This window comes from Vidua macroura, chromosome 9 (assembly GCF_024509145.1).
Source record: "Vidua macroura isolate BioBank_ID:100142 chromosome 9, ASM2450914v1, whole genome shotgun sequence".
Lineage (NCBI taxonomy): Eukaryota > Metazoa > Chordata > Aves > Passeriformes > Viduidae > Vidua > Vidua macroura.
The window spans coordinates 28,206,276-28,228,796 of NC_071579.1; the positions used below are offsets into that span (position 1 = coordinate 28,206,276).

General features: G+C 52.9%; 3 protein-coding genes and 1 non-coding gene across 4 annotated transcripts in view; 3 read left to right on the forward strand and 1 right to left on the reverse strand.

The window, feature by feature from the left end:
- The first annotated feature begins 752 nt into the window (after positions 1-752).
- On the forward strand, positions 753-3,653 carry BSND (barttin CLCNK type accessory subunit beta). The gene is made up of 4 exons (XM_053984487.1): positions 753-929; positions 1,950-2,029; positions 2,377-2,619; positions 3,368-3,653. The coding sequence occupies exons 1-4, from the start codon at positions 753-755 to the stop codon at positions 3,651-3,653; spliced, it is 786 nt and encodes a 261-aa protein (XP_053840462.1).
- Positions 3,654-5,985: 2,332 nt separating this feature from the next.
- On the forward strand, positions 5,986-6,056 carry TRNAG-CCC (transfer RNA glycine (anticodon CCC)). Its single transcript has one exon. It is a non-coding gene; the product is annotated as a tRNA-Gly (tRNA).
- Positions 6,057-8,011: 1,955 nt separating this feature from the next.
- On the forward strand, positions 8,012-12,428 carry PCSK9 (proprotein convertase subtilisin/kexin type 9). The gene is made up of 12 exons (XM_053984978.1): positions 8,012-8,227; positions 8,308-8,493; positions 8,607-8,730; positions 8,922-9,055; positions 9,415-9,556; positions 9,631-9,827; positions 9,947-10,130; positions 10,420-10,590; positions 10,849-10,997; positions 11,089-11,245; positions 11,490-11,671; positions 11,850-12,428. Exons 1-12 carry the CDS (start codon positions 8,090-8,092, stop codon positions 12,015-12,017), a joined length of 1,932 nt encoding a protein of 643 aa, XP_053840953.1. The 5' UTR covers positions 8,012-8,089; the 3' UTR covers positions 12,018-12,428.
- A 2,425-nt stretch (positions 12,429-14,853) lies between these two features.
- Positions 14,854-22,521, reverse strand: part of USP24 (ubiquitin specific peptidase 24) — a 62,474-nt gene continuing 54,806 nt past the window's right edge. Inside the window, exons 60-67 of the mRNA XM_053984983.1 lie at positions 21,982-22,095; positions 21,660-21,725; positions 21,323-21,389; positions 19,294-19,372; positions 18,636-18,711; positions 17,823-17,909; positions 17,242-17,352; positions 14,854-17,099 (exon numbers count right to left, since the gene is read on the reverse strand). Of these exons, the coding sequence (XP_053840958.1) occupies positions 17,037-17,099; positions 17,242-17,352; positions 17,823-17,909; positions 18,636-18,711; positions 19,294-19,372; positions 21,323-21,389; positions 21,660-21,725; positions 21,982-22,095 (663 nt within the window). The 3' untranslated portion in view covers positions 14,854-17,036. The remainder of the gene's footprint in view (positions 17,100-17,241; positions 17,353-17,822; positions 17,910-18,635; positions 18,712-19,293; positions 19,373-21,322; positions 21,390-21,659; positions 21,726-21,981; positions 22,096-22,521) is intronic.

The following is a 22,521-nucleotide window of genomic DNA, read 5'->3' on the forward strand; positions in this document are numbered from 1 at the left end:
AGGGAATAAATCAAGGGAATAAAACAAATACTGTCTGGCTGTCGGATTTGTGGTGGGAAGGAGACACCTTTTAACACACCAGCTCCAACTTAAGTGTACACAGGGCACAGGGATACTGTTTTTACTCTCCCTGGGTGGACCAACCTCACTCCATCCTTTTCTGGCTTTAGTTCCTCCTTCACAGCCCAGTGAGGCAGTCTTAGCACTCAGCCAGAGCAAGGCAGGGTCTGTTCCAAACCCCCCAGCCTCCAAAAAGAGCCTGGAGCTCTCCCTCTTTTCCTGTTGCAGCCCTGCAGCCCTTGAGAACACGCTGGGCCCTGGCATCCCCCCTATCTGGGGCTGTGCCAGCTCTGATTTATGACCAAGTCCAGCTCCAGTGCCCAGGGCTGGGAAAATCCCAACAGCACCAGCTGGTCTCTGGGTCCCCATCCCTGCAGCCGTGCTCCCTGTCCCCCCCTGTCCCTTCCCAAGGTGTGGGGTCCGGCTGAGCGTGCCTGCAGGGAAGGTTACCCAGACACGTGCCGGGTGTCTCCACTGGAGTGTGAACGGCGGGGCAGTGTTTGCATTCATTACAAACCCATTAAAAACTGGCTGGCTCAGCCCTGGGCAGGACCAGCTCGACGTGCAGCTCCTGGCAGCCTCTGGAGAGAGAAACCACTCCTCGCCTTACGCTGCAGGTGTGCTCAGCAGGCAGCGGCCGAGGTGAACGGGCTTCCCAAAATCTCTCCTCCTGCCTCCCCCGCCCGGAGCCCATGGCAGAGGAGAAGACCTTCCGCTACGGGTTCATCATCTTGGGCTTCTTCCTGGTGATGCTGGGGATGTTCATCATGAGCGTGGAAAAGCCCCAGTACTACATCACCTTCTGTGTCCTGGGTGTGCTGCTCGTAGCCGTGGGCATCACATGGAGCATGTGCCAGTGCTACCCAAAGGTAGGATCCTTCCTGCTGCTGAGCACTTTGCGGGGCTCGAGGGCTCAGCTGGGTTTGGGGGGCTTTGGCTGCTCTGGATGTGCAGCCTCAGGCTGTGCCTCAGTTTCCCCAGGGGAAGCCAGCTGCAGCAATCTGGAAGGGGAATTGTTTTGGGAGGCTTGTGCCCTGCTGATGCCTGCAGGATGCGCCCTGTCTCCTTCACTCCCTGAGCCTAGGGCTTTGCTTTCAAACAGGCAGTAGGGAATAATCCCAAGGAAATAAACTTGTGTCCATCTCTCCCACGCAGCCCCTTCTTTGGGGTCTGGGGCTTGGCAGGTTCCCAGGACTTCCAAGAAGGGATTGTGGTGGCCATGGGGGTCGGAGGGTCCCGGCCCCCCGGAGCCCAGCCCTCACCTGGCAGTCTCCTTGACAGAGGGCACTGCCGGCAGGGAGCGCAGCCACGCGTCCCTGCCCTGGGAAACGGCTCTGGCAGAAAAGGGCTTTTTCCAAGGAGAGGGCATCTGTAGGACTGATCTGGGCACTGCTGGATGGCCCATCAACAGCCTGGCTGCCCTCCAAAATGTGGGGGAGCCACCTCAGGACCCAGGACCAGCTGGGACCTCTGAAAGCAGTTGTGTTCTCTGGGACTGGCGTGGAGCAGAAACCAGCCCCCCTCAAAGCTGAGCTCAGCCCCAGCTAGGAGGGAGATGTGGCTTTGCCACCGTGCTTGAGGCTCAAGGATGGGACACCCTCAGGGTGGTCCCTGACCACTGACCTCCTGTGTGGGCCTTGGGACTCCCTCTGGGCTTGGGGACACGTGTGACTCCACAGGGGGAAAGGCACTGAGAGCAGGGCTTTGCTGGATTCATTCATTCCTTACTGATTTCCCTCAAAAAAGCCATTTCCAAGGAACACATCCTGATGAGGAAGAGACCCTAAACCCAGCTGAAGGGACACTCTGGCCCTTTTCCCACTATGAGGCCCGGGGGTCCCCGTGATGCCCAGCACAGCCCCTGGGCTCTGCCTCTCTTTTCCCCCCAGATAACGTTCATCCCTGCGGACCTCGAGGCCGAGCGGTTCCTGGACCACAAACCCATGGTGCTGCCGCAGAAGGACACCGGGTGGGTCCCACAGCAGGGTGATGTGTGTGCCCTGAGGGCAGGGTCTGGCACTGGGGCCAGCTGCACCTGGTGCAGCACAAAATGCCAGGCAGGGATCAGGCTGGGAGAGGCAAGGGCTGCCTGAGCCCCCCCTCCCAGGGCTGAGCCCGAGTGATGCTGGGGGATGCAGAGCATCCAGTGCTGTTCCTGCAGGCATCCCCTGGCTGCTGGTGTGGGCAGTGACATGGCCTTGGTGGCCTCTAAAGCCACTCCTTCAGGTGATGGAGCCCTGTGTGCATGTGCTTGAGCATCTCCCAGCTCCCTGGGGTCCAGGTCTGCTCAGCACCCTGTTATCCCTTTGCCTGCAGCTTGATTGCCCCCTGCCCCAGCCAAGAGGCCAGCAGCACCTACGAGAAGAGCCTGCCATCCTACGAGCAGGTACAGAGGCAGGTGGTCAGCTCGGCCCCACCCCCAGGCACGGCACAGCCCAGATCCTGCAGCTGCTCCCAGCCAGCCGTGCAGGCCACGGCAGAGATCCACCAGGAGCTGGGAGGGGCTGGAGAGCCCCTCCAGGATCTGGCACCTCGCCTGGAAACAGCAGCAGGCAGCTGGTATGTGGTGCCTGCGGGCTTGGGGTAGCACTGGTGGGATGTGGGGTGAAAATGGGGGGATCAGACCCCCAGCACTGGGGGAGGGGGAGGATGCAGAGGGGTTTTTGCTGCCCTCACAGCACTGAGCCTCCACACCCTTGGCCCCACTGAATGGTGGGGGTGGTGTCTCAACCCACGAGGATTCTCCGAACCAAATTATTTCCCAGGAGGAAATTTAGATGGGCTTTGGTTGTAATTTGCATTTTGATGTTTGTGTTTTCGCATTTTGCTTTTATTTCATTTTATCAATATAAACGGCGTCCCTCACAAGAACAACGCCAAAGTTCCTGGTCAGACTTTGATAGAAATGAGATGCACAGCACGTGACCCTCAAACCAGGTGCCACATATGATGCCCAAGCATTGGTTTGGGAGGTCCCAAAGGGCTCTGCAGGTGATCACTGTTCAGGCTCAGGGCATAGGACTTGCCAAAATGTAGCTACAGCTGGGATGGGCGCAGTGCTTTCCCATCCCAGCTGTAGATTCAGGAAATGCAAGGACAGCCACTACTTCACCCCCTGGGCAGCAGGAACCTGGCAGGCAGGCGTCCCCAAAAAAGCAGGCGCAGAGGGCTGGGATAGGGACTGACATCCCAGGTCCCTCCAGCCACCCAGCGAGGGGACTGGTGATGCTGGGATGCTGCCTGAGCGGCGCTCCGGGGGCACCGCAGCTCCTGCCCAGCCGCGTTTGGTGTAACCCTGTCCCCGCAGCCCCGCCCGGCCAGCCCCGGGGGATGCCCCGCTGGCATCTCTGCTGGAGGAGATGGACACGCCATCGCTGGAGGGCTCCGTGCCCGGCAGCCCCACGCCACAGAGCCGCACCCTGCCCTGCTCCACCCACTCCGGCCGCCCCCCGAGCAGCTCCCCGGGGCGGGGAGAGCAGCCCCGATCCCCCTGGAAAGGCCCTGGGAAGGAGGATGATCTCTACTACGGGCTCCAGGAGGAGCCGGATGCTCTGCTCAAGGAGAGTGATGGCCTTTCTGAGCCTGAGAACTGATTTCCTGGAAAGAGTGGCCACTTGGCATGGACTCACCTCATGGAGAGAACACACAGGTCACAGCCTGGAGGAAAGGGGGCTGTCCCCAAAAGTGCAGTGGCCCCAGGGTCCTGCCTGTCCCTGTGCTGTGCTGCAGCCCTTGTGCACACCCAGCCACTCAGGAAGCTGTCATTTCCCCCAGACCCAAAGGGGGAACACCCAGCTCCTGAATTCAACAGAATATGGGACAAGGCCTCTTTGCCAGAGCCATTTGGGTGGGCACAGAGAAGCTGGGCTGGGCAGGATCTGGGCTAAATACTGTGCTTGGGAAGGGAAAGGATTGGTTGTGCTGTTTGTAATAGGATCAGGTTTAGGTAGGTAAAACCTGCTCAGTGCAGGTGGGTTTTATCAGGCAGAGATGTCCTGAAAGTCTTTTTCCCACTTACCCAAGCTCTGATGAAATTAAAGTTTGATCCTGAGTCTCCTGCAGCAGGCAGCCTTCGTATCTCCAGGCTGGGAGAGGGGTGATGGAGGTGACAGATCGTGCTGTCCCCTATCTTCTGCACAAGGACCAGCTTCCAGCACTCCTGGGGGCACAGGGAGGAGGACACAGCTGAGCCAAAAGCCTGGTGATGGCACTTGAGGTGGTGGCTTTGCACGCTGTCTGCTGGGTCGGTGTCAACAGCTGCAGGTGGCTTTGCACGCTGGCTCCCATCGTCCCCAAACTTCCTGTGAATAAAAAGTGTTTGCCCCAAACCACGTGGATGGGTCTCAGCCTGGTTTGTCACCATGACAGGGACAGCACAGGGGCTCTCCACAGCCTGTCTCCAGCACGCAGAGATGGCAGAGCTGGTGGGAGCCACAGACTTTGGCTGCTCGGGACTGCAGGGATCTGTGAGGCTGAGCCTCCCCAGGTCTGGATCAAAGCATCAGTGCATCCAACAGCACTGGGATGCTGGGAGTCCCTTGCTCCGTTTTGGGAAAGATGGGCTGGGTCTGCCTGCCTGGCATGGCCCCAGGAGGCTTGGGAGCACACGTCTGCTGGCAGAGACTTCAGCAAATTCCACAGAATCACAGAACTGAGCTGGAAGGGAGCATAAAACCCCTGCAGTTCCAACCTCCCAAGCACAAAAGGTGGGGAAATCTGTCCCCCAGCACCCCGGGGGGATGGGGCACGAGAGCCCTGCAGGGATGTTCCTGTGCTCCCTTGCCACTTGGCTGGTGCAGTGCAGGGTCTGCAAGCAAAGGCTGTAGCTGAGGTGTCACACCCCTGTGACACTCCTGCACCCTTCACTCACCTTGGCGTCACCAAAGCAGCCAGGCAGAAGGGCAGGGAGCACCTACGCACTTGGGGTGTTTATGGCCAACAGGAGGGTGGGGAATGAAGGCTCCAGTGTTGGCTAAACATTGCCACAGGGCTGTGAGACGCTCTCCAGGGGGAAGCATTACCAGATTGATTGCATGGACTCAGCTCCTGCCTGTCCTTCCCAGGGTGAGGGAGCGTGGTGGCTCTGGGAATGCTGTTTGGATGGAGCCACACCCTCGTCCAAGGGCAGGATGTCACTGCTCCTGTGGAGTGTGGGAATCTGGTGGAGACACAGAAGCTTTTACCTACAGAACCACAGAATGTCTGGGCTGGGAAAGGACCTTAAAGATCATCTTGTTCTAAGTCCCCTGCCATGGGCAGGGACACCTTCCACTAGACCAGGTTGCTCCAAGACACGTCCAACCTGGCCTTGAATGTGTCCAAGGATGGGACATCCACACATTTCCCACCCTGGGAAAACTGTGCCAGGGCTTCACAGTCCAAAGTTCCTCCCTGCTCTCCTGTAGTCTCTGTGCTGGAAAGGGCTCCAAGGTCTCTCTGGAGCCTTCTTTTCTCCAGGCTGAACCCTCTCCCAGAATTTCCTCACAGAAGAGATTCCTACCTCATGGCTTGGCACTCACTTTCATTTTTGGCAAAAGAAATCTGTTTTTCGGAAGCATTTCTCCAGGCAGAAGCAGGGAAGGGGGCTGACACGGGACCTGGACCCCGTGGAACCCTTCACGCAGCTGGATGTGCATCCCCCCCATCCCTGGCACAGCATCCTTGAGCCGAAGGACCCGGCTCCCGCGCCGGCCGAGGTTAAACATTGTGGGAGCCGGGACATTCCTGCATGGCATTAAGCGCCGCCAGCAGCCCCGGCTCTGGCTCAGCTTGTGCAGGGGGGGACCGCCCGCTGCCCACGCGTGTCACCCTCCGCAGGGACCCCGCGCTGGGAGCCGATGGGTGGGAGAGGGGCTGGCAGTGACACCCACGCGGGATGGGGACGGGCCCGACCCTTGGTGGCCCGCGGGAGAAAGTGACAGCAGCGCACCAGTGGTGTAGTGGTATCATGCAAGATTCCCATTCTTGCGACCCGGGTTCGATTCCCGGCTGGTGCAGGGCGTGCCTTATTAGCACTCCTAGGCTGAGGCACAGCAGTGTTAAAATGCTTACACACGTAGAGGGCTTCAAAATCTGTGGAGAGCCTTCCTTTTACTGACGGGATCCTCCATCTCTCCCCGCGAAGGGACGGCAGCAGGGATTTAGGAGCCTTTCCCTCTTGTTGAGGATTTAGCAGCCCTTCCCCCTTGTTGATGTCTTCTCTGATGCCTCCTCTGCTCTCTCCTTCCTCCCCCCTCGACACGAGCCCGCCCTCTACACAGACACACACGCTGGAAGCCCCGCAGAGAGCCAGGACTGAAACAGAGCTCTTCTGTACAAGGTGCAAATTTTGGGCTATTTCTGAATAATTCTCAATTAAAAAAAAAAAATAACCTTTCTGCAGATACCCACTCCTGGAGTGTGAGAGCTGGGCCGGATCCCTTCCCACGCTTCCGAGATCTCCATGGGTTCCTCAGCACGTGGGGATGCACGTGGAACTGGGAGACCTCTGCCACCCCCTCCTTCCTCTTCGGGCTCCTTCCATCCTTTCCCGGGACACAGACTGTCCCCTGTGCAAAAACGAAGGGAAAGGCTGCATGGAGAGGGAGACTGTCCCCCTTGAGACGGGGTCCCCCCGTGCTCAGCTGTCTCAGAAGCCTCCTGAGGCCCCAGTGGCTCACTGTGGGACTTAGCAGCACGGAGGAAGCTGAGCCAAAAATCAGGAGTGAGACTTGTCCCCACGATCAGTGTCCTGAACGCTGACCCCTTCCAGTGTCAGCTCTCCGCAGCAGAGTGGGTGACAAGAGGGGTCTGGTGTCCCTGCAGTTACCTGAACCAGAGCTCAGGCACCCACTTGAGGTCTCATTAAAAAATCAGCATTTCCCCTACAAACTGTTCACATCCATATTAAACACATGCACCCATATAAACCATGCACATCCTTATAAAACATGCACACCTATGTAAAACATTAATGTCCATGCAAACCATACACATCATTATAAAACATGCTCGTCCATTTAAAACATATACGTGCATACAGACCACACACATCCATATAAAACCTATGTGTGCATACAAACCATACACATAATTATAACACGTACACCATGTAAAACATATATTCACACAAAGCATACACATCCACACGAAACACACACATCTGTATAAAACGTGTGCATCCATATAAACATTTAACCTCTGAGGAGCTTATAAATAACCAGCCGAAACCACAAATATATTCTTATTTCCCCGAAAAGCCGGGAGCAGGGACGGGGTTTGCCGAAGGTCAGTGGGGATGCGGGCCAGTGTGGGATCCCGATGCTGCGGGAGGGCAGAGGTGGGAAGCGGCGTGGAGACTCGCGGGAAAGCGCCGATATCATCCCGCAAAAAGGGCATTTGCGATGTGCGACGACTCTGCAAAAAATGCCCAAATAGGATTAGAGGATTTCACGGGAAATTATTCGTGGAGTGAGGCAGTAGGAGGCACATTAAAGCTTTCAGCCCTTTCTGAAAACAGTCCTTGAGCGGCTGCGCTTTGCTCGCCAGAGCCCCCAGCGATCCGCCGGGACTCGGGGTGAGCAGCGGCCCCATTTGCCCTCTCCCCGCGGCCCCACCGCCCCGCAGCCCCGTTAATGCTTAACCCGCCCGGCTTGCCCGGTGGGGCCGGCGGCCGTGGCGTGATCCCCGCCCCGCCGCGCTGAGCCCCGGCGAGACGGGCAGAGCCGCGGCCGCCGCTGCGCTCCGGGAGCTGCGCGGGTGCGCTCCGGGAGCTGAGATCCGCGGGTGCGCTCCGGGAGCTGCGCGGGTGCTCTCCGGGAGCTGAGATCCGCGAGTGCGCTCCGGGAGCTGAGATCCGCGAGTGCGCTCCGGGAGCTCCGACCCGCGGGTGCGCTCCGGGAGCTGCGCGGGTGCGCTCCGCGGGTGCGCTGCAGCCTCTCGGCTCCGCGGGTGCGCTGCGGCCCCTCGGCGGTCGCGCAGGGGTCCCTGCCGGTGCCGTCCCCGGCGCCGAGGGTCCCGGCGTCTCCCGGCGCTGCCCGTCGGGCGCGGGATGTCCCCGCGGGCGCTGGAGCTGGCGCTGGTGCTGGCGCTGGCGGAGCTGGTTCTGGCCCTGCGGCCGGCCCAGGAGGGGGAAGCCGCCGTCGGGGCCGCCCCTCCGGGACCCGCTGCTTTCCATCGCGCCGCCAAGGTGAGGAGCGTGGGGCGGGGGGACAGCCACGCTCCTGTGTGTGTCCCCCGAACCCCAGCCCGGTGCTCGTGTCCCCGCAGGCGTCGTGGCGGCTGCCCGGGCGCTACGTGGTGATGCTGCGGGCGGGCAGCGAGGCCGCGCTGCGAGGCACGGCCCGGCGGCTGCAGGCCCGGGCGGCTCGGCGGGGACACCTGGCCGAGCTGCTGCACGTCTTCCACCTCCTGCCCGCCTTCCTGGTGAGGATGAGCAGCGACGTCCTGGACACGGTACGTGGAGTGGAGGACAGGGTCGTGGCAGGGGACAGCAGCTGCGGTGGGCGCTGCTGGGAGTGGCAGCCCCAGCTTTGGGGGGAAACAGGAGCTTTGTGTCCTCCCCGCAGGCGCTGAAGCTGCCGCACGTGAAGTACATTGAGGAGGATGCCTACGTCTTTGGCCAGGGCATTCCCTGGAACCTGGGCAGGATCGTGCCGCCACATCCCAGCTCGGGCACCTACCGCCCTCCCAGTAAGTGCTGGGGTGTGTGAGGGGGGCGATGCTTTCAGGAAGAGTCAGGACCCCTCTCCTTAACTTGAGGGATGGGAATATTCCTCTGTCCCACGGTGCTGCGGCTGTGGAGCTGCATTTTGGGAGCAACCCAAGTGTCCTGTGCTGACCGTGATGGTGGTTGCCTTTCTCCCCTGCTGCATCCCTGGCAGATAAAGGTGACCTGGCCGAGGTTTACCTGCTGGACACCAGCGTGCAGAGCACCCACCGGGAGATCGAGGGCAGGGTGACTGTGACTGGCTTCGAGAGCATCCCCGAGGAGGATGGCACCCGCTTCCACAGGCAGGTGAGTCCTGAGGTGCCACATGCTGCATCCTGGCCAAAGCACCCCTCTGCATCCACCAAATCCTGGCCAGGCTTGTGAGGCTTTCCAGGACAAGGGAGACACTTGGCCCAGACCAAAATACTGGGCAGGATGAGCAACAGGAGCTGTGGTCCTGGGGGATATTGAGGCCCTCCAGGTGGTCTATTTGGATATATGGCTGAGTCGGGCACTTTGTAGGAAAGTGTTCTAGGGTAGCACGGGTCTGTGTTGGGTAAGAGGGAATCAAGGTGGGAAGGGGTGGGGGGGGGGGGGACACCGTGGCATTGCAAACCTGCTTTGATGCAATGGGCTGGGGCATGAACCTGCCGTGCCCGTGCCAGGCCAGCCAGTGTGACAGCCACGGGACCCACGTGGCCGGGGTGCTGAGCGGGCGCGACGCCGGCGTGGCCACGGGCGCCAACATCCGCAGCCTCCGCGTGCTGAACTGCCAGGGGAAGGGCACCGTCAGCGGCACCCTCATGGGTGAGTGACCCCATGCCCCGGGAGGAGCAGGATCCCTCCCGGAGCTTCCTGCGATGGTGTCTTGTCCCTGGCAGCCCTGGAGTTCGTTAGGAGGACGCTGGAGGCTCAGCCCTACGCGCCGCGGGTGGTGCTGCTGCCCTTGGCGGGCGCGCAGAGCCCCGCGCTGAACGCGGGCTGCCGGCGGCTGGCACGGATGGGAGCGGTCGTGGTGGCGGCCGCCGGCAACTACAAGGACGATGCCTGCCTCTACTCGCCCGCGTCCGAGCCGGAGGTACGGGCTGTGGGGGACCCCTGAGGCTTGGGTGCCACCTCATCCTCTGCAGCTCCGGGTCAGCGGCGTGGGCTGGGGCTGGGCGTGCCATCCCTCCCGTGCTCCCCTGTCGCTGTCAGGTCATCACGGTCGGTGCCACCGACAGCGAGGACCATCCTGCCTCCATCGGCACCCTGGGCACTAACTTTGGCCGCTGCGTGGACCTGTTTGCCCCGGGGGACGACATCATCGGCGCCTCCAGCGACTGCAGCACGTGTTTCACAGCGCAGAGCGGGACGTCGCAGGCGGCCGCACATGTGGCAGGCGAGCTGCGCTTTGAGGGGCAGGGAGGGCTGGCCCTCCGCTTGCTGATGCTGGCACACGGCTTCAGGCATGCCTGAGCTGGGGGCATGTTTGTGTTCCATGACTCACGGGTTTGGTTTGTCTCATTCGGGCGCTGCAGCCCGCACAGCGCTCCCGCACCCCGCGCGTGTGGGCGATGGGCTGCAGAGATGCCTCCTGCCGTGTCTCTGGGGCCCTGCTGCCCATGGGAGCGCTGCGTAGGTGGCTGCGTCCCCTCTGGTTGTCACTGCGGCCTCCCGGGCTCTTGCAGGCATCGCGGCCGTGCTGCTCAGCGCCGAGCCCCGGCTGAGCCTGGCCGAGCTCCGCCAGCGCCTCCTGCGCTTCTCCACCAAGAACGTCATGGACACAGCGTGGATTCCGGAGGAGCAGCGCCTCCAGACACCCAACAGCGTGGCAGGGCTGCCCACCCGGCTGGCAGCAGGTGAGGACCTCGCTGCCTGCTGGGTGCTCGGCAGAGCTCTGCCCTTACCAGGAACGAAGTGTCGGGGTGAAAGCACGCTGTGTGGGCAGGGAATGTCCCCCGGGCTGTGACGGGGACGGCTGAGCCTGGCTGCAGCCCTTTGCATGGACGGGCGAGACGGAGCCTGGTCGGTGCCGCGGGCGCTGGGTGACACTGTGGGTGACACTGTGGGTGACACTGTGGGTGTCCCCCGCCGCTGACGCCCCGGCCCCGTTGCAGAGGAGCGGCTGCTCTGCCGCTCGGTGTGGTCGGCGCGCTCGGGGCTCGCCCGGCACGCCACGGCCGTGGCTCGCTGCGCCAGCACCGAGGAGATGCTCAGCTGCTCCAGCTTCTCCCGCAGCGGCAGCCGGCTGGGGGAGCACATGGAGGTGAGCAGAGCGTGCGGGGCACACCCCTGGAGTGCCCGCCGGCCTCGGAGGGGTGTCCCCAGATGGTGACGCTGTGCTGCCCCATCCGCAGGACAAGGACGGGCAGAAGCAGTGCGTGGCCCACAACGCCTTCCGGGGCCAGGGGGTTTATGCCATCGCCCGGTGCTGCACGTGGCCCAGGGCTGAATGCCGGATCAAGGCCAGTTCCGAGGGGGCCGAGTGCTCCCCAGGAGACCACGTGCTAACCGGTAACGCCCAACGTGGGGCTACAGACCTTTCAGCCTGAGGGACAAGGGTGTTTCTTCCAGAAACACTCTGGGATTTGGGGGTAAAGGGTGGGAGTGGTTGCCGGGGTGGCAGGGAAGGGGTGCATGTGCTGTGTGCATGGAGGGAGGAAGGTTCAGGGCTCTCTCGGGACATCCTTGGCACCAGTGTGTGCGCTGGGATGCTGCCATGGCTGCCCTGTGCCAATATCCCCTCTCCCCCGGGCAGGGTGCAGTTTCCACTCCCCATCCGCGGTGCTGGGTGCTGGTGGCAGGCCCGTGGTGGGGCTGGGGAGGGGGCCCAGCCGCTGTGCCAGCAGGAGCGAGGCGGTGGCACACGCCTTGTGCTGCCCCACTGCCAGACTCGAGTGCCGGCTGAAGGAGCACATGGCCCTGGAACACGAGGAGAAGGTAGGGATGGGCCATGCTCCTCTGCTGTGGTGTTGTCTTTGTCTCTGCCTGTCCCTCTGCCACCCTGATGGCTTTTGGGTGAGAGCAGTCACGTCACCCTGAACTGTGGGGCCCTCGGGGATGGGCAGGCCCCCGGCCCTTTGCTGGCCCATGGATGATGACCTCTCCTCCCCGTTAGGTGACAGTGTCCTGTGAGGAGGGCTGGATGCTGACGGGCTGTAACGCCCTTTCCCAGAGCCCTGGCTCCATGGGAGCCTACGCCGAGGACAATTCCTGCGTGGCAGCCGCTGGCCCTGGCAGCAGCTCGGCCGTGGCCATCGCCATTTGCTGCCGGAGCCGGCAGTAGGGACAGGCTGAGCTGGAGGGGTGGTTCCTGTGGCACAGCAGGGTTGGAGGCTTTGCTGGACTGGTGTGTCCCTGGCTCGGTGCCTTTCCAGGCTTTCCAGAACAATCCATGCTCCGACATGCAGCTGATGACCTCCGCGCCGTGCTGGTGGGGATGAACGCGTGTCCCCCTCGCACACAGCGGGGTCAGGATCCAGGGCCAGCACCCAGAGCGGCTCTGCAAGAACTCTCCAAGCATCCCCCGTGCAGCTGGAGCCCTGTCCCATCACTGGAGTCATCCCAGAATCCTTTCCCTGCCATGCACCGGGTCTTCCTAGAAACACCTTGACAGAACAAGCCGTGGTGTTGTCACCCAACGTAGGAAAAATCCACCACTTTTTAAATAATAAAGTATTGTCAGGATTGCTCCCTCCTTTCCTGCTTAGTTGCTCATTAGTTGTCAGCTAATGCTGCTTAGCACCTGGAAAATCTTAGTTTAGCCATTTTTGGGCAGTTTTTTAATTGCCTAATCGTATTCCTAGGAGATTTCTTTACTTTTGAGTCAAGTGTAAGGGCTTTAGTTTAAACAGCCTGCTTGGTTAATTAGATTTTTATCTGCATTGCTACAGTCAGCTACTGCTTCATTAGTGCTTCTTTTGTTGTTGAGTCGAAGTTAATGATCTGCTGGTGTTATGAGTTGACAGTTTCAGGTCTTCCCAAAACACATAGAACTGTAGGAAGCTGTAATTCCTTAAAAAAACCCCAGAATTAAGAAAAAGTTTTCAAAGCACCTTAGTTTTTACATTTGTACCTTAAATATTTACTTGGAGTTTTATAAATGAGCATTTTATAAATGTCTTTTTAAAATAAAATTCATAGATCTGTGCTCTTGTGGTCCTTTGTTTGGCTTCACAGACATCCCCATGGGGAACAGGAAAAGGGAAGGGGAACCCATCCAGCAGGGATTCTGCTTTGTTAGTGAGCAGCCCCAGGCCCCCACGTCGCATCTGATCCCTGCCTGGGATCCAAAGTGCTCCTGGATGACGACTGGCACCTTTGGAAGTTGGCACAGACAGCACAGGCACCCTTGCCCACAGCTGGGTTGTGCTCTGGGACTGTGTTGTCCCCACACACACAAGACACAAGAAGTTTGTTTTAACAACAGTGGCGCAGGGGAAAAGCTTCCAGTTGTGGAAACAAACATCATCCAGCTTTGGGAATGTGCCCTTGAACTTGGGTTGCTGTTGTTCCTTCACTTAGGAAGGGCTGGAGCCGCAGGAAGGAGACAAAGCTTGTCTCAGAGAGATGCCAACAGCAGGGAAAGGCTGAGAAGCACCAGCAGCCACCAAAGCTGGGTCTCACTTTTCTCTCAGTGTTTAGCAGCCTCCTGGTACTACAATGTATAATTTTTGTGGTGTTATCTGAGGATAGATGAAAAAAAAAATGCAGTTTGATGCCACAAGCTCCAGGTTAACCTGTCAGACTTGGCTGGGTTGGGTGTTTTTCCCAATCCAAAAGCCCCCTGCAGCTCTGTTGCTCCGGCTTTAATTGGCAATAGAAGACAAACCCAGCACAAAACACCACTTGGAAAGGGTGAAACTAATTCTAACTTGTCAACTAAAGCTGGCAAAAGCCCAACCCTAATCTAAACATGTAATTATATAACATGGACATAATTACAACCCATAATTTCATTTAGCTGGAACCTGAATTTTGCACAAAGAGGCAGAAAAGAAAAAGGGATGTCAGCCTGAGAGCTCCTGGACAGCTCTGACACTGAGGGTGATTTTTCAGCAGTTTTGGGCTGTCACCTCTCAAAACACACATCAGGATTTCAGCTCTGCTGCCTTCCCTGTGAGAGGGGAGGATCCAGCACAAGGTGTGAGCATGTTCCACGCCTGATAAGCCAGACAGAGCTCCCCCAGCTCAGCTCAAGCCTTCATAAGCCTGGTGGAAGGAAACAATATTAAAAGATTAGCCCTTGCTTTGTGCCTTGTACGGGGGTAGGCGGCAAAGCCTCTCACATTCAGGAGAGCAGGGCTGATCCCAGGGATGCTGATCCCAGTCCTGGCAGCAGTTTGCAATGCCCAGTCCACGCTCCCAGGACCACCAAGGGAGAGCAGAGGCTGGGTCAGGCTGGAAAAGTAGAAGTCCTTGTTCTTAGAGCAGGGAACAAAGGCAGAGCAGGGTTGGCAGCCCCAGCTGCAGCTCCTGGTTCCCAAATAAGTGTGTAATGGAACACCAGCTCTGTGTGCACCTCTCTGGCCCTTGCCCGTGGGAGGCAGGATGAATTCACACCCAGCTCGCCCACAAATCTCGGCTCTGACACACAAAATCCTTTCTAATCTGCCACTGTGAGCGTGGCCAGGGTAAATCACCCTGCTGAGGTCAGGAGAAGCTGCACAGAGGTCCAGATGTGGCATAAGGATACACAGCAGGGCAGCTCCAGGGCCACTCAGCTGCTTCCACTGACTCTGGACAGGAGCCAAAATAGCAACCAGGGCACCCTTGAGGAGCTCAGCATCTGCAGGGCTGGCCCGAGGAGGGTCAGGATAAGAGGATCAACAAGACAAGAGTCTAGCAGCGTGTGCTCAGTCTAAAGATTACACTAGTTTTCTGTGAAAGGAATAACTTTATTCCATTGACCAGGAATCCCAAGACTGTTCATCAAGACTGCCTATTTTTCCAGTGCCAAATGTCTATGCATTAATTGGACAATATCTCCCCGAGTGCTCACAGGCAGGCTGTGGCTGCTCTTCACTGAACATTTTGTAGGCTGTATAGAAACATTTTCATCCAAAAAGATTGGCAGTAAAAATTACAACATATAAATGCATCACAATTTACACAAAAACTAGTTGTTTTTTTTTTTTTTTTGTCGAACTCTATTTTCCAAAAAATAATCTTCAGCAGGTTCAAATGACAGCAGCTGGAAACAAAAATAAGTGACCAAGTATCATCTTATTGCAAATTATAACCACTGACTTTGTACAAGCGTGAGCAGAACCGTGAAAAAGTTTGTATTGGTTTCAAGTATACAGTGGTGATGAGCCATCCTGATGCAATTCCCACCAATGCTTCCCTGGGCCTGAGGCTATCGAGGATGTTGTTTCCATAGGAAATAACAGGAACCTGAAGTGACAAGTGGTGCCAACCCATGGGAACATGACCAGCTTCTCCTCCCATCACCATCACCGCTGTGTACTGACTCCTTGGGAAGATTCATGGCCCATTACCAAAGCATTTGGGGGTGGGGGAAGGAAGGAAGGAAGGGGGTGTCTGTAAGAAATGATTAGTTTGAAATTAATTTAAAAGGTGTCACATTTAAAACGTCCCAGCACATCATCAGAAACATTTACAAAATGCTAACTCTGCCCTGTGTCTGTGAAGACATTGTTTGGGAAAGGAAAGTGAGAGGTTCACTACGGTGTCCCCCCTGCCCCTGCAATCCATCCTACCCCACAATAAGTTATAAAGCTGTACAGCTGACGTCACATCCCATGGCTCCTTCCAACAGTGAAATGACTGGTTGCTCTCAATATTAGTGCACAACAGTGAAAAGCTGTCTGCTGCTCTGTGTTTTGGCAGCAGCGTGTGAAAAGAAACAAAAAAAGGCACTTTTTGGCTGGTTGTGCCTTTAACTTGGCAAATTTGTCTATTCTGGAGGTACCCAGGCACTCCTTAAGATGTCCCCCGTTTCTGTGCATGTTTGTTTATATAATTTTTTAAAAGTAAGGCAGAATCCATAAATAAAGGCAAAAAGCAGTGCAGAAAATGTGACAAACACAAAATGTACAAAAGATGAAGTTAGTTGGCACAAAAGAAGCTTGAATCCAGAGCCAGAAATCACTGAACTGCACTTGACATAAAAAACAAAACTGTGCTCAAATCATCCCAACTGGTTTCCAGTTATTTGTGAGCAAATTAAAAGAGCTGTGATATTTTAAACGTTGCCTGGTCAAGTGAAAATACAAACAAAGCCAATTCTTTCTTTCCCTGTGTTAAAATTGCTCTAAAATCTGCACAACAGTGTTCCCAGCTCACTCCAGGAATTATTCATCATATACAACCAATACCAACTTTCTCAGTAATTTCAAAGCATAAGCAAGTGATTGCAGATCCATGACTGAGACTACATTTTATTCAATATGTCTCCAAAGGTTAAAAAAATTTAATGAGTAAAACTGCAACAGAATTCCTTCTTAAAGTGCTTTTTTCTTTTAAACTACTCATTAACTTTTTCCTTTTTTTTTTCTTTTTTTAAATTCACCAACATCCTTGAATGATAAATGCTTGCATACCTAGAAAACAAAGCTTTTCTTTTATTGTCCTTCCCAGTTGTCTGAAGGGTTTTTGGAAGGTTACTGGGAAAGATGACTCATTCCACAGCTCCTTTACCAAATCATTCAGTAAGGAATCACTCTTCTTATAGAGCAATCCTGCTGATCTTTCTCATCAAGAGCTTTACAAATTAGCAGGGAGACATATTAAATACAGAAGTCCTTATGTAAACCCATTCTTTAACTAATATTTTACAATGAAATGTAAGCCATCACACATCTTTACAGAAATTTGAATATTCCTATTCAATATTATCAGAAAGATTAAAAATTTGCCCTCCATACATAAGGGCAATCTGTTTATTTTTTTTTCCTGTATAAAAACCAAAAGATTTTTTTTTGCAGCATCACAGAAAAGCAACAGTTTTACATTCACTCATTTAATGTTCACATAAAAATTCAACCACTAGCGTTTGTGTATTTGATAAAATCTTCTTGACAAACTTGGTTTTGGTGTTTTGGACTGTCACAAGCTACTGCAGGTGAAGATGCAGTTTTCTAGAGCATTTGTTGATCTGAAGCCTTTGTGGCTAAAAAAATGCTTTTGTCTTTCAGGGAAACAATCTCCTCCAGCATCTCCTCTGGTCCTGTGAAGCCACTGCTCCCCCAGACTCCCAATGGCATCAGCAACACGACTGCAGTTCCAGCAGGGACCAGGCATTGAATGTTTGAGCTGGTTCTTGTGTTCACAGGGATCTCCTCTAAGGGTCAACATCATCAAGGTCACTTTTAGGCTCCCCAATCATCATAGGAGACTCTGAGCCCTTTCAAACACACAAGAGATGGGGAGAGAAGGACACAGTCATTTTGTAAGATGCACAGTTGTTCACAGTATGGTCAGTGATGGTTCTGACCCAGCTGCCCCACAGAGGCACACACCAGGGGGTAAATCTGCCCTTATTTTACCTGCTGCAGGTGCCTCTCTCCATTCTCATTGGCGGGGCTGCTTTCTGACCCATTGCTGCTTCCAGACTGATCCTTCTCATTCAGCAGGGCTGTGGCATAGGCCAGAGTGTCCTGAGTTGCAAACAGTCCAAGAGAGTGTCAGGACTCATGGTGATCCCTTCATTTCACAATTATTATTTTTTGGAATGATTATTGTTTTATTATTATTGTTTTAAAACAATAGCTGCTGTAGTGAGACAGCAGAGTCACCACAGGTAATTATGAGTATTCACTAATAGCACTCAAGGGGTAATTTTTTTCCAGGAACAACCACAGGGGCTGAGCTTCTAAAGGAAAAACAGCCTGAAGTGCACTGAAATACCACAGAATCATTAAGGTTGGAAAAGACCTTTTAAGATCATCAAGTCCAACTGCCAAACCAGCACCACCACCATGCTCATCACTAAACCATGGCCTCAAGTGCTGTATCCACGTATTTTTTGAACACTTCCAGGGATGGTGACTAAAGTTGCCTAACCCAAAGATGCTTCCAAGAAAAGAAGTAAGCAAGTTTAACATCCTCTGCCAGGACTGACACATACCTGTGCTGAAATAGTGCGCTGGAAGGTTTTTGCAGTGGATGTTTCATTGGACACGTTACTCTGAGGAGCCCAGTAATGTTCAGACATCTGCATAAAAAGCCAAGGAAGCCATAAATTTGCCATTTGATTTTTACTTGTGTAAAGCCTCAACCATTTGTGATGGTGGTGAACTAAGACTGGAACAAGCTTGCTGAATCCTCTGGCAGCGAGCTGGAGATCTGGGGCACAGACACTTAAAATGCAGCCACAAAGGTTACTGTCCCTCAGCTGCCAACCAGCAACCAACTTCTGCTGAGCTCCAAGCTTCCAAAGTGTCCTTGGATATTTATGAAAGATATGTTGGCCAAACTATGTTGAGTTTAGAGGGAAGAACAAACACTACATGTGTGGGAGGAAAAGCTGTATCAGTCGACAGCTGTGCTTTGTGCAAAGCTGTGATGATTCTGTAAGGAATCCAATCATTTAAACATTCTCCTGCATCAACACACAGGCAATGGAAAACTGCTTTTTTAAAAAAGCTGAAGCCTCCCAACACGAATACAGTGGCACTGAAAGCTTCCCACATAGCAAAGAATAATCACTGCAACCATTCACACTTGGTTTTATTCACTGTAAATGCATTTATGCCTGAAACATGTGGGGGGCTACTGAAGTTCTGGCATTGCATCAATTAGCTGTATCCAAGTAGTCCTTGTAAAAAATGAAGTGTTTTGTCTTTAGAGCCATCTCAGAGAGCCATGCAGAGGATGGAGATTATCCATCCATGATTATTGCTGTAAAAAAGTGACAATTTCCCTGTTACAGCCAAATTACCTTTTTCTGTAGCCACTGCACAGCCCAACTCCAGTGGTGTGAATTCTCCTTGAAGTAATCTTTTGCAGTAGGGCACCTTGGGAATTGAAATTATATTCATTAGTCAGGAAGAAGGCATTCTGGCCAACACAAAAAAAAAAAATATACAAAGACTCCTCTCTCTTTGCACTGCTGCCCTCTGTGTGCTCTGTTATCACTGCAAACTGACTTAAACTCTACAGCCCTGTTGATAACTGTATTAGCAAGAGCAATAATGCCTAGTAAAATTTACTCAAAGCAGTCTATCCCACAGGTTCATGTATTTCAGAATTATGCTTTATCTGGACATATGCCAAGTTCTAAACAAAGAGAATTTAGGACTCATAATATTTCAAAAATCTGGAACAGTTTCCCTATGTTTATCTGGTGTTAATGTCAGACTCCTGCTGTGCAGAATGGCCTTTTTCTTTATAAACAGCAATTACCATTTGTTACCTGAGAAATCCCTTCAGGTACCAACCAGTAAAGATTTCACTTCATACTGGCACGGGTACTACCAAGACCTTGCACCAGTAACAAAGGATAAAACTGATCAAAAACAGGAGTAGTAGGTTTTATAATAGTCACAGAGGGACCTAAGGCAGGGATGAGGTTAAACCCTGAAACCTTCATTACTCACTTCTGAGCCAGAGTAACCAGGAACTTGACACACTGGTAGCAACGGCTGCTGTCCACGTGGTTGCTGTGGTGCATCAAGGCTGTGGGGAGAAACACATGGATTAGAGACCCCAATCCAGATTTCCACGTACCAGCCAGTCTGGAAACAAAGATGAAGCTAAAATTTTAAGTTAGGGAATAGATTTTGTTTCTACAGATGTAAGCATGAGTATTTGTGTTAAACACACTGCTGTAAGTGCTGGTAGTCTTGAGTACTTCCACAACTCTACTGGATTAAAAATAGAACTGCTGCATTTTCTCTTTGATCTTTCAAATGCAGTACCTGAATTTTAAACAGCCCTAATGCAGTTATTCTTCCCCTATAATCCATTCTATGTTAGATAATCACTATGGTTACATTTGTCTGAAGGAAAAAAAATTGTCTGAAACCCCCATAAATGAACCAGATCACCAGCTTCCACCTGGATCAAAGTTTGCAAAGCCAGAGGAACGTTTAAAGCTTCTTCACATAAACAAGCATAGCAGAACTCAACAGCCATGAAACTGTTCCATGGGAGACTCAGGCAAAACCCCAGGCCATTCCTACCAGCACGTTTTCTATACCATGAATTCCCACCTCTTTAACAAAATTCTTTGACTGAGGAGAAGCACAAAGATTTCCACGGAGCTGCCCCAATTAGATTTGCCACTCAAAAGTTGCTCTGTCCATAGCAGTCAGCAAAGAACACTGTAGTGAAACCTCCAAAGCTGGCAAAAATTGTTTGGGAACTGCAAATCGCCAGTTTTAATACTGTTGAAGCAGAGCAATGATAAAAATTACAGCACTGCTGTATTACAAATTATGCACAAACATCTTATTAAGGACTACCAAAACCTATTATGTGCTGATTTCCCTTTCCTGGATTAAAACCAGTCAATGTGAGGGATGCTGCTCAATGCTGTTGTGAGGAAGCTTCAAGGAAAAACTACAACTTTCACTCCCAAACCTCAGGGCAGTTCTCAAAGCCTTCAACATAAAAATCCAATTGAACACTTGCACTTCTCCTCTGCAGAGGAAAAAAGGTCATGTATTGCCCAAGTTACAGCACAGAATTGGTCCAACTGGGACCAATTTATCCAGAAATTAAAATAATCACTTAGCTATTCTCCTACACTGCTGCATATTTCCTTCTCTGCCATCAGCCATGCATGGAAGCTACTAAACAGGGGAGCAGTGATGAGAGAAATGAAGAACAAAGCTAAATACTCTTTCTCACTAAATCAGAATCCAAAACAACTGAAGGTGAAAGCCACAATCTGAAGCAGCTCCTCACCCAAACAGGAATGAAGGAGCTGCTCAAGCTGCACTAACCCATCAGAGGGGCTCTCTGTGCAACCCCACATTTCATTTACACAACAAAGCCGCTTCTCTTGATGCACATGAAATAAATTATTTCCTTATATAACTTCTATCTTATTACTTCTGTTTTTTTTTTTTCCTGTTGCTTTTGAATGCTTCAGTAACTTCACTTCAGTAAAGTTTTGTATCTAATGGAGGGACAAGACTTTGTATGAGCAGCAACAGGTGAGAGCCACCTGTCCCACTGTGAGGCACTACTGCAGTCAGCAGGGCAAGCAGCCTGCTGGGCTGAACCAGTGTCTTTTTATGGCAATTAGGATGCTGACAAAACAAAAAGACTGGCAGTTTCTTGAGATATGTAGGAAATAAAAACTAATTTTAAGGTTTCAGGATTCAAACGGTTCCTCTGTTATGGTAATCAAAGGTACTTTTCTCTCTCTCCATTACACATACACCCTGATCTGCCCCTTATTTAAATAAGTTGGCTTTCTTTCTCAGTTCAGTTCCTTTCTAGTTTGCTGTCACTGTAACAATCCAATACTTATTTTGGATTTTTTAATACATTTATGGAGTGACAGTGGCTAAATCGAATGTGTCAAGTTTTTTACCCTGAGAAGTAGAACAGTTTAGGAGGGTGAACCACTACCACCACCATCAGGGTACAGGAGTGATCACCCACTGGCTTACTTGCCTATTAATCCATTTTCAGTTTCAAAGGCAAATTTGATGCGCTCTACTTGCAATGGGTCTTCAATAACCTGTTAGGAAAGAAAAATATCAACATAGGTAAGTTGTGTGAGATGCTGTATCTGTTCTATTGAATGGTTTTACTCACCCCCACACACAAAACAAGTAAGACTGAGTTTCATGTGTCACTGGATTATCAAGACAGAAATTTAGGAAGTAATAAAACTTCAAATTGAAGGATTAAAATATGTGTGGATGTTGAGATAACCAATGCAGCCCCAACGTTTTTCCTTACACACCAATAAAAAATGTATCCTGTACAAGTTTTACCCTTCACCTACCAGGATCTCATGGAGTAACTGGAATATGTTTTTCAGTTCATGAGGCGGAGCAGTTTCCAGTTGAGTCTGTGTGTAAGAAACAAAGTTGCTATGATAGCAAAATATGCTGATAAAGCAAAGAATTTCAAAACAGCTTTACAGATTTTTGAAAATTTAATAATTTAAACAGTGAAGGCCTAAGAAAACCTAAACCCCAACAGCCCCTCCAAATCCAACAATCTGCACTGATGGTTCTGCGGCGCTGTTATAACGCACAAGACACGGGATGACCAAAGCCTGTGAGAACACTTATGGGACAGGCTTGTCCTGGTTTGGTGTGTACCTTGATGAAGTGCAGCACAGTGAAGGAGAAGTGCTCGTTGCAGAAGCAGCAGTACACCACCATCTCGATGAGCACCGACAGCGACCCCGTGAGCTCCCGCAGCGCGTGCATCACCTGTGGGCAGAGCACACCCTTCACACACGGCTGCCTTCCAGAAAATCAGTCTGTGACACAATGTTTGTCCTTCCCAGGAAGGATGCAGCTCTTTTCCCCGGTGCCTGCATGGCCCAGGAGGCTGAACCCCTGCCCACACTGCACTTCCTCAGCTCCTGATGCTCACCTCCAAGGGTCAAGCATCATCCATTGAGTCAGATCAACTCAAGGTAGCACCTCCATTTGACATGGTAAAAAGCTGCATAGGCCCTTGCTAAATGTGCATAAAACCAGGCCCCAAAGCTTAGGGATATACTAGAATATGAAGTGGTCAAGAAACTAAAGGTGCCTTCTTGTTTAGGCTCAAAATAACCACTGTTTTTGGATATTCAGAAAGGATTTGTCAAAGGAATACATCAGTTAAGTTTTTAGGTTCAAGCAGGGCAG

Excerpts from the sequence above, each read along its gene's own strand:
- BSND (XM_053984487.1), top strand. The coding sequence starts at position 753 with ATGGCAGAGGAGAAGACCTTCCGCTACGGGTTCATCATCTTGGGCTTC. Across the intron at positions 930-1,949 it reads TGTGCCAGTGCTACCCAAAG|ATAACGTTCATCCCTGCGGA; the intron begins GTAGGATCCTTC and ends TTTTCCCCCCAG. Across the intron at positions 2,620-3,367 it reads GAAACAGCAGCAGGCAGCTG|CCCCGCCCGGCCAGCCCCGG; the intron begins GTATGTGGTGCC and ends CTGTCCCCGCAG.
- PCSK9 (XM_053984978.1), top strand. The coding sequence starts at position 8,090 with ATGTCCCCGCGGGCGCTGGAGCTGGCGCTGGTGCTGGCGCTGGCGGAG. Across the intron at positions 8,731-8,921 it reads GGGCACCTACCGCCCTCCCA|ATAAAGGTGACCTGGCCGAG; the intron begins GTAAGTGCTGGG and ends CATCCCTGGCAG. Across the intron at positions 10,998-11,088 it reads GGCTGGGGGAGCACATGGAG|GACAAGGACGGGCAGAAGCA; the intron begins GTGAGCAGAGCG and ends CCCCATCCGCAG.